Source organism: Cynocephalus volans, chromosome 10, assembly GCF_027409185.1.
Source record: "Cynocephalus volans isolate mCynVol1 chromosome 10, mCynVol1.pri, whole genome shotgun sequence".
Lineage (NCBI taxonomy): Eukaryota > Metazoa > Chordata > Mammalia > Dermoptera > Cynocephalidae > Cynocephalus > Cynocephalus volans.
Window position 1 is genome coordinate 57,364,656 of NC_084469.1, and position 10,693 is coordinate 57,375,348.

General features: G+C 49.3%; 1 protein-coding gene across 1 annotated transcript; it reads left to right on the forward strand.

Moving 5' to 3' along the window:
- The first annotated feature begins 1,781 nt into the window (after positions 1–1,781).
- Positions 1,782–9,938, forward strand: PSMC4 (proteasome 26S subunit, ATPase 4). Its single transcript, XM_063110248.1, has 11 exons — positions 1,782–1,868; positions 2,810–2,908; positions 3,033–3,219; positions 4,619–4,765; positions 4,848–4,957; positions 5,063–5,156; positions 8,616–8,783; positions 8,868–8,944; positions 9,077–9,245; positions 9,457–9,512; positions 9,687–9,938. The coding sequence occupies exons 1-11, from the start codon at positions 1,797–1,799 to the stop codon at positions 9,798–9,800; spliced, it is 1,293 nt and encodes a 430-aa protein (XP_062966318.1). The 5' UTR covers positions 1,782–1,796; the 3' UTR covers positions 9,801–9,938.
- Positions 9,939–10,693: the final 755 nt, after the last annotated feature.

A 10,693-nucleotide genomic window follows, 5' to 3' on the forward strand; every position in this document is an offset into this window, starting at 1 on the left:
GGTTACCTTTGGGGTTAAGAAATCTATTCTGATCCGCATTTCAAATTGATATTATTATAATCATCAGCATCTCTGTTCTCTCCCTTAGGTTTAAGTTCTGTATTACCACCTGCTGTCAATCAACTGTTAAAACAATAGGTAAATGCCCTTGGTCCCTCCACTACTCCAGTCGGGTTCCAAAAGCTATGTCCTCCATCACGTCAAGAGATCCATTCCATAATTAACCCCTTCTTCGCCCTGACCCAGCTCGAAGTGCTCCAAGAATCATAGGACCATATCCGTAGATATGGATGGAACTATCGACAGTGGGGAATTTGATAGAGCACCACACACATTAGCTTAACACAAGGGCAGGCATGTTAGGGCTTATGCTCAGAAAAGAATTATGCTTGAACAATGGACCGTCACTGTAGTTTGCAGGGGTAATAAAGCAAAGCCATAACTCAGTAACTTGCAAAACTAACAGTCTTGATTGAAGTTACAAATGTTCTGGGAAGGAGATAAAGCCAAGAAGTCTGACTCCAGGCTTCACAGGACTGAACACAAAGACAGAGATTAAAACATGCTGATATGCATGTATTACTGTGGCATTTTCCAACACACTTCTTCCCTTCGACTGTTTGTCTTATGTAACCCCCTCTCCCCCAAAACTCAAAGACTGAGACAGTTGTAGGTAGCTTCGCTGTCTACTCGGCCATCTGATAACAAACTTCCTGCTCCGCACCAACATTTGGGACTGTCGGATCTTTTGTTTCCGAGCGGAGAGCAGCCGAACTTTGGACGCCAGTAACATGTTCACTTTGGGTAAATTCATTGAGCTGTACAGTAATGATTTGTGTACATCTATGCATTTATACTTCAATAAAAGGTTTACTTAAAAATTGTAGCTGATGTGAGGGATGGCAGTGCACGCCAGGAACACAGGCTTTGGGAACAGACAGATCTGGGTTTTCCAATCGGTGCTGTGACTGTGGCAGGTAGCTTCATGGCTCTGAGCTTGTTTCCTTCTCTGTAGAAAAAAAGACCAGGGCTGGCCGAGTAGGTGTTATAACACCAAGGTCAAGAGTTCGGATCCCCATCCCGGCCAGCCCCTCCCCTCCCCAGCAAAGGAACATAATACCTGTTGAGATTCAATGAGATGATGCATATAAGGCTTAACCACGAGACCTGGCGCAGGTCTGCGGGGCTCCTGTGTGACCAACCCCTGGGCACCCGCTGCTTCATTTTCTCCAGCCCTGTCGCGTGGGTTCTACTTGTTCCGCTGCTAATAGTACCGCGGGCTGCGGGATTGGGGCTCCCCACCACCAGGGTGGAGCCCGGTACGGAGCGTTGAAGCCCGGACCTTCCCGCCCCCGCGAAGTGCACAATCCTTGGGGCAGCCCACATGGAGACCCCTAAAAGTCCCCTTCTGAGGAACCCGGCCCCAGGCCTCTCCAGCCCCATTAGTAAAAGACAGCGAAGAGCCACCAGACCCTTCCTGACAGGTATCAGAATTTCCTAAATTGAAATAGTAATCCCGCCACGCCGCTTGCGGAAGAAAAAGCCCGCGCCCTTCGCGGCCGCGGGAGATGACGTCATCGCGCGCTAGTGGCTGGCGTTCCTCTTTGGGGAGCCCGCGCGCCCGCGGGGTACGTATAGCGCATGAGCGTACCTTGGGGGCGGAGCCCAGGACGAAGTCTTCCCGGCCTTTCATCCTATCCGGCCTATCCTGCCGGCTCTCAGGGAGGTCTTAAACTACGCCTCCCAGAATCCATTTGGACCAGAAACTTCCGGTGACGTCACGGAAGTGGTGACTGATGAGGCCGGGCCGCACAGAGGCCGGCTTGGTCACTATGGAGGAGATAGGCATCTTGGTGGAGAAGGCTCAGGTGCGGTGGGGACTTGGGCTTTTTAGTCTGGGCCGAGCTTGCAGGGAGAGGGTGAAGCCAGACCTGAGTGATGGGCTGAGTGACTTCGAAGATCCCAGCCCGGGTCTGGGTGATTTCAGAGGCCTCAGTGGGGACCTTTGTACGGCCCAGAGGCCTGTCTGGGTGGCCGAGTGATAGTAGGAGAGCAGTAAGACTCAGAAAGCAGGTATGGGGTAGTGAGTGACACTATGGGGTTTTTGAGACTGATTGATTTCGAGGCCTGGCTTGGCAGTCCTTAGTGACATCTGTCTCGGCAGGGTTAGGGTCGGGCTGGAGGGTGAGTGATGCATGGGACCGGCCGTGGGGCCGAGTGATACCGGGGGCTGGGCTGGGGGGCTGACTGATGTTCGGAGCTTGGCCGGGGGAGACAGGGGGAAGCGCTAAGTAATATCTGTGGTTTGGCCAAGTGATGTTTGGGGCCTATCCAAGGGGCAGGATGACATAGGGCCTAATGTGAGTTGGGGGTCTGTGACATGAAATATCTTTGGGGGGAAACTGAGTCATGCTAGAACTCCTTGAAGTCCTGGTGACTTTAACAGCCTATATTGGAGAGCCATGTGACATTAGGAGCCTGTTGAGGGGTCTGAGGAGCATTGGGGTCTGGTAAGGAGTTAATGTGACATTTAGACCCTAGTGACATTGGGGTCATGTTATGAGTGGCATATGAGTAGTGAAAGGTCGGCTTGGGGGGCATGTTGGGATAAAAGGCCTATTTAGGGGGCTGGGTGACATCAGGAGCCTATTTAGGGGCTGAGAGGTTTTCAGGATCTATTTAGAGGGACTGAATGATATCAGGAGCCTGTTAGAGGCTTAGTGATTCCATGATGAAGTGGGGAGGGGGCTCTAGATGCTTCCATGAGGAGACCCTCTTTTTTCAACATGAGTTTTCCCCCTTGGTCTAGGATGAGATCCCAGCACTGTCTGTGTCCCGGCCCCAAACTGGCCTGTCCTTCCTGGGTCCTGAGCCTGAGGACCTGGAGGACCTGTATAGCCGCTACAAGGTACATTCACCCCCAACCCTGACCCTGCACAGGGTCCAGCATCTCATACTTTCCCCTCTTTTCACCACTCCCTGGCTCATCAAAGTCTGGAGCCATCCCCCTCCTGCCCACTCTCTGCTCACAGAAGCTGCAGCAAGAGCTGGAGTTCCTAGAGGTACAGGAGGAGTACATCAAGGATGAGCAAAAGAACCTGAAGAAGGAATTCCTCCATGCCCAAGAGGAGGTGAAGCGAATCCAGAGCATCCCACTGGTCATCGGGCAATTTCTGGAGGCTGTGGATCAGAATACAGCCATTGTGGGTTCTACCACAGGTGTGTGGATGGGTTGGGGGCACCTCATTCATTCTTCTGTCCACTCAACAACTGCTTCCTGCCATGTGCCAGGGACTAGGGTCTGGCATGAGCTAGGGTCTTAAACAGCAGCAAACAAGGCAGGACGATATAATGGTGTTCTTTAGAGTATTTTAACTAATCCAAAAGTAGAAGTATATTTTACATTATGAATATCTTTGTCACAATTTAAATATACGTATAAAACAAAAGTTTCACCAAAGGATATTTAACCTTACTATGTGTGATATACTATATGATGTTTTCTAGTCTGTTTTGTTTTAAACATAATCCTGGTTATGACCCTCTAGGTTGATTTTACAATGACTACTGGGTTGGGACCTTCAGTTTGAAACCATGGGTGGAGTGTTAAGAGATTGGGCTCTGGTAAGGAGTCAGTATATTATTAGCATATGTCAGGGCCATACCCTCGTGTTCGTCATTGTCTCTGGCATCTTATCTGTCTTTTCCTGTTTCTGGCCTCTGCTCCTCTGGACCAGACTATGTTCTTGTAAAGGTTGTGGGGAAAGGCGTGTGATTTTTCCTGGAATTGGACTGATGGGGTGAGGGGAGGGAGGTATCCAGGATGAGGCCTGTGTCTTTGACCTGTAGGATTTAGGGGGACAGTGGGGCTCTTCTTGAGATGGTGACATGGATGGAGGAGTAGGTTTGAAGGGAGACAGGGCACTTCAGGACATCATGAGGAGGCATCCAGGAGGCTGCTAGAAAGCACAGTCTGATGGTTAGGAGAGAGATTGAGGCTGGAAAGAAATGTGTACATCCCCAGCATATACATAGGTGGACAGGTGAGGTGAGGCTGGAGGCTGGGTGACCAGGGAGGAGTTGTGCAGGGACCTAGATGAGAGAGAACAGAGCTGAGTCAGGGCAGGGGCCATGCAGAGGAGAGAAGGGACTGGTTGGAGAGACACTTGGGAGGCTGGGTGGAAGGTTGAAGTGACTGATGGGCAGCAGAGGGAAGGGGAGAAAGGTCCAGGATGAAGCTCGGGGCTCTGGCTGGGGATTGGGGGATGGTGGGTCTCCTTGAGAAAGATCCAAGAGGAGCAGCACAATTTGAGGAAAGATACTGAGATCATGTTGGGACACAGCGAGTGAGAGATATCCAGGGGGATGCATGCCAGACACCCAAGGCTGGAGCTCAAGAAAGACTCAGGTCTATAGACAGACAAGGAAGTTGTTAGTGTGACTCTGGGGGACGGACTGGAGGAGGCAAGACTGGAGGCTGAAAGGGGGCCCATCAGGGTCTGAGTGAAAGATATAAGTGGCCTGAAGGGTGTGACTGTGAGGTTGGGGGGAAGGAGGGGAAGGGACAGTTTCTGGCACTTATCATTTTTCTATCTCTCTTTCTGTCCCTTTCCCAAAGGCTCCAACTATTATGTGCGCATCCTGAGCACCATCGATCGGGAGCTGCTCAAGCCCAATGCCTCAGTGGCCCTCCATAAGCACAGCAATGCCCTGGTGGATGTTCTGCCTCCCGAGGCCGACAGCAGCATCATGATGCTCACCTCAGGTGAGCGGAGAGCCTTGGGCCTGGGAGGCCCAAGGGGACCCTATGGGTCAGGCTGGGAGTCCCAGCTCTGCTCTCTCCCCAGACCAGAAGCCAGATGTGATGTATGCAGATATCGGGGGCATGGACATTCAGAAGCAGGAGGTGCGGGAGGCTGTGGAGCTCCCGCTTACTCACTTCGAGCTCTACAAACAAGTGAGACGGTGACATGGATGGCAGGGAAGGGAGAGGCCCAACTGGGTCTAGTGTTGGTGACAGGACTCCCTGGCTCATCCTTCTTTCCCCACCTCTGGGTTTCAGATCGGCATTGATCCTCCCCGAGGCGTCCTCATGTATGGCCCACCTGGCTGCGGGAAGACCATGTTGGCAAAGGCTGTGGCACATCACACAACAGGTGAACCTCTTGCGCCTTCCCCTGAGCTCTGACCTTCTGGTTTCTCCACCTTGCTCCCTGCTCACTCATCCTCCCCAGGAAGTGGCACAGCACAGTGATTACAAACATGGGCTCTGAGGTCACTGCCCAGGTGGGCCTCTTACTGGCTGTACAGTCCTGGGCAGGTGACTTCACCTCCTTGTGCTTCAGTTTCCTCTTAATAAAAGACTCATTTCACAGGGTGAGTATGAGGAATTAATGAAATAATGCAGCATTTTTCCTATGGTGGGTTGTGACCCATTATTAATTATGAATTCAAATTTGTGGGTTGCCACCAGCATTTTAAAACATGAAATAGAATAGAAAATGTCAGAGTACATCCCACTTAGTAAGAGTTTGTATAGTTTTGTGAAATTTATTGCACACGTGTACACACATATATTCTTGTAGTTGTTTATAAATGTGTTAGAGATCATACAGCCTTAGTATAGGGCTTGGCACATCTTTAAATCTTAGTACACGTGCATCAGAGAGCAGTAGAAGCAGTGGTTAAGCAGTGCATTTTCTGGGCCAGTCTGCCTGGGTTTGAAATCTGACTCCTCTTCCAACTACTTATGTGATCCTTGGTGTGTTAGCCTCTCTGTGACTCAATTTCTTCCACTGTCAGAAGGAGATAATCGTAGCACCTTTTTCTGGGGTATTCAGAAGAGTAAATCAATATAAAGCATCTAGAACCACACCTGGCATGTAGTAAGTGGGGAATAAATGTTAACTATTGTCACTGTTATTCATTCCCTTAGCACTATATTGCCAGGCCTTGTGCTAGAATGCAAAGATGAATCAGACATGTCCTCTGCCTTGGCTGGGGAAAGGAGAAATGAACACTTAGAACTGAATCATTCAGTGACTGTTTATTGAGCACCTACTATGTGCCAGGATGTGTTCGAGGTGCTGGAGACACAGCAATGAACAGAACAAAGTCCCCATTTAGCATGGAGGTGTTGATTGTGGAAGCACTCGAACAGATAAACAAGTGAATAGATTGTATGTCACAAGGTGTTAAATTCGTGAAGAGAACAACTAAGCAGGGCCAGGGGATAGAGAATAATAGGGCTGCTACTATATGTCTAAGACTATATGTATTCAGTCTTATAGTTCCCACTGGAGGTTCCGATTGTCCCTCTGGGGTGACTAGGTGAGGTCATCTCCTGATAGTGAAGAGGGGACAAAGTAGGTGAGGTGCTTAAGAACAGTGGAAAGGGTTTGAAATAGCTGCTGTAGAAAACGGAAGAAAGATCTGACAAGGGAGACACAAGATACATCGCAGGCAGTGTTGAGGACCCTGGCAGGTTGGACATAGGAGTTTGTGGTGGTGCCAGTCTGTGCTGTTCTCTGATTTTCTCCATGGTGTGGGTATTTGTGTGCAGTGGTGGTGGTAATAGATACCATTTATGATATGTAACAGGAGCAGCTCTCTGTACTCAGACATGTATTAATTGTTTAATTAATATTTAATTTTTTTAATTGCCAACTCCCCTCAGCCCCCCCCCCCCCCCCGCCCCAGGTACATTTGCCATCTCCATTTTGCAAAACAAGCAGGTTATGTAACCTGCTCAAGGTCACCAGCTCATAAGTGACAGTGCCATCCCAAGCTGTCTGACCTCAACCTCAAGCTCTTCACCACTCTGTCAATTCCTTGGCTTCACTGAGACCCAGGGACAGGGTTTTGCTGTGTGTATGAGCAAGAAAAACAGTGTAGGGATATTTTGAGGGTGTTGGCAAGAGGGTGGCTGACCATTTAGGAACGAAATAAAGAGGCCATAGCTTTGTGTTATGTTTAGAATCCAGGACACCTGCCAGTTACTTTTGTTTTGTTTTGTTTTGTTTTTGGCAGCTTGTGGGTATGGGGATCCAAACCCTTGACCTTGGTGTTATAACACCATGCTGTAACTAACTGAGGTAACTGGCCAGCCCATTTAAATGTTTTCAGAAATAAATTTTACAGAAAATTATTTCAGAGAGTTCCTGTGTACCCTTCACCCAGGTTCCCTAAAGTTATTATCCTAAATTACCACCACACAATTATGAAAAGCAGGAAATTAACATTGGTATAATACTATGAACTAAAGTATAGACCTCCTTCAAATTTCACCAGTTTTCCCACTAGTGTTCTTGTTCTGTTGTGAGTTCCAATTTGTTGAAGACAGACAAGCTTGGCCTAGTAGGAACAGAAGTTGAGGGACTCTTGCTTCAACTTCTGTCCTTTTTCTGAGTGAATTGGAGTGGTTTGTCACTGGCAGAGGGAGGGAGGCAGAGAGAGTGCAGAAGGGATGGGGCAATGGGAAAAGTTGCTCACTAGGGTTGAGTTATCTAACCGTGGGGGAAGATTAAGGTCCAAGCTGATATGGGACATTATCTGTTTTTTATGGTGGCAATTAGCACAGTTTACTAAGAGTGAATAAATGAAGTAGGATTGGTGGAAGGAATAGCAGAGCCCAGAGAGGGCTGAGAGATTGCGAGAACAGGGGAGGCGGGGGCAGGCCAGGACTGCAGTGATTGAGAGGAGAGGCTGATGGACAGTCGGGGGTCAGATAAGGCAATTCTAGAGATGGGGGTTTCACATGGAACAGGTTGGACATCTGCAGAGCAGGCAAGGAAATGTATGGCCAAAGCAAGTTGGTCGGGGTGTGTTGAGTGCAGAAAAAGTCAGAAACCCTTGAGGTTAGGGTGTTGTATGAGCGCCCAGTGATGCAGGTACCAGGAAAGAGGAACACTTTGAGCCAGGTGTGAAGTCAGGATTTTAGGGAATGAATGGGGCAGGGCTGCAGCCTTGCACAGCACCTAGTTTATGACATGAAAGCACCTGGCCCACACATATGGACTGTGTGTCTCCCTTCTCTGGTGGCTGGAAGGAGAGTCCTGGGAGTGTGTCTGCACAAAACATCTAGTCATCAAGAAACAAGTTAAACTTTAAGAAACAAATCCAAAGGGTGGGCTGGGAGCAAACATGTCTTCAACTCCATTGCCTGTTGTTAATTACATCAGAAGCTGTGTCTGTGGTCCCTGACTCTGGAAGTGAAAAAGCATGTCCATATAGCAATTGGGAATTCAGAGCTCTCAGTGAGGCAGTATTAAGTCTTAGTATATTGAAAACATGTTTTCTGATTTTGCAAGCACTCTAGAAATCTTTTTTTTTTTTTTTTTTTAAAGTATTTAATACCCTGATTTTTAAATGTTGGGCCAAAAAATGACACATCTGTTGGCAGGATTCGTGATATGGGCTGCTGAGTTGCTGTGGGGTGCAAGCAGATGGCTGGTCCTAGGGGCTGGGTCTCAGCCCTGGGCATGAGAGAATGACCCAGCTACTAGGAGTGGATGTCCAAGGACAACGCTGTCTTCAGGGAATTCCCAGTTCCAGTTAAAGAACAATGGGCCCTACAGGAGGCTCACCCTTTCTAACCTTTGTCATCTTGCCATCAGCTGCATTTATCCGGGTTGTGGGCTCAGAGTTTGTGCAGAAGTACCTGGGTGAGGGCCCCCGCATGGTCCGGGACGTGTTCCGCCTGGCCAAGGAGAATGCGCCTGCCATCATCTTCATAGACGAGATCGATGCCATCGCCACCAAGAGATTCGATGCCCAGACAGGGGGTGAGTGATGCCCAAACAGGGCCTGGGGTCTTGAGCAAGCTTGTTATATGGGACACCCTGGACTGACTGGTGCGCACTCTCCAGCTGACAGGGAAGTTCAGAGAATCCTGTTGGAGCTGCTGAATCAGATGGATGGATTTGACCAGAATGTCAACGTTAAGGTTTGGGATGGGCAAAGGGAAGTGTGGTATAGGAATCAGGGAAAGGTGGAGGCTGGCACATGAGAGGCAGGTGTCATGACAGGAAGCAGGGTGGAGGGGCAGAGGTTTGAGCTAGCCTGCCTACAATGCCAGGTGATCATGGCCACGAACAGAGCAGACACCCTGGATCCGGCTCTGCTGCGGCCAGGACGCCTGGACCGTAAGATTGAATTTCCACTCCCTGACCGCCGCCAGAAGAGATTGATTTTCTCCACTATCACCAGCAAGATGAACCTTTCTGAGGAGGTTGACTTGGAAGATTGTATCCTGCTCTAGAAGTGAGGGGTGGGGCTACAGTTGGAAACGGGGATCAGATCTTCTCCACCTCTGCCATCACCATGACCCAGATTGTGCATGTGGGGACCAAGGTCCAGGGAGGAGGGGTGGTGACAAAGACGGCCTGAGGATGACTTCCGGCTTCAAGCATTCACCCCATCACTCAAGGAATGGTTTCCTTGACTCTCCTGCTTCAGATGTGGCTCGGCCAGATAAGATTTCAGGAGCTGATATCAACTCCATCTGTCAGGAAGTGAGTGATGGTTTTCTCTCTGGATCCGGGCATCCTCTTCTCTGAGACCACTCTGCTGCAGTCCTTTCATCCCTCATTGCCTCCCTGGGGACGTGGGCCCCGTCTCTCTTTTCTTCCACTGTCACTAGGGGTGGGGAGTGCTCAGAGTAGATTTTAACTCTCATCCCTCAACAGAGTGGAATGTTGGCTGTCCGCGAGAACCGCTACATCGTCCTGGCCAAAGACTTCGAGAAAGCATACAAGACCGTCATTAAGAAGGATGAGCAGGAGCATGAGTTTTATAAGTGACCCCTCCCTTTCTTCCCCCAACACCACACAGAGGCCAGCGTTTCTCTTATCTCCCCAGGTATCTCTGTCCCAAAACCTAGTTCTCTCTTCTCTTTACCCAGGATTGGTTTATTCAATAAATACACAAGATTGACTTTATTTAATTTTTTCTTACAATTTTAACTTTGGAGAATCTGGGCCTTGAGTAGGATCCTCTGGGTCCCTCCTGATCTTCTGACAGATAAGTGGTTGAGGTACATGGCTTGTGTTGCAGCTTGAGAGAGAAGCAAAGAGTTCGAACTAAATGACTTCAGAAACTTGAGGAAAGGGATGGGAAATTGACCTGAGACAGCAGCCCTTAACCACAGGATAAAGCCTCCATGCATCTCCTTAGCCCCGTTTCCTACACGTAGAAGACCATTTGAGGGCCAGCCCCATGGCTCACTTGGGAGAGTGCGGCACTGGTAGCGCAGAGGCTGCAGGTTCGGATCCTATATAGGGATGGCCGGTGCGTTCACTGGCTGAGCGTGGGGCAGACCACACCATGCCGAGGGTTTCGATCCCCTTACTGGTCAAAAAAAAGAAAAGAAAAAAGACCATTTGAGTTTTCAGCAATTTCTACCTTCCTCACACTCGGAGCATTGGAGCAAAGATGGCCCCTCAGAGTCCCCCAGAGCACAGATATGGTGTTGGGGGATGTTAGATGCCTGGGTTCTGTGAATGTTTCTGGCTCTTCTCCATATGGGCATGTTGAGGCATGTTTTTGGTTGCTGAAGTTTCCCACAATTTTCAGACATTCCAGTGCCCACCAGAGTGTGTGCTTGTCTGTCTGTTCAAGGATAAGTCACTGAGGTGTTACCTGTCCTGCCTGGGCACATTAAGTTTCCATTGGGCATGTTGCTCTGTATCTGAAG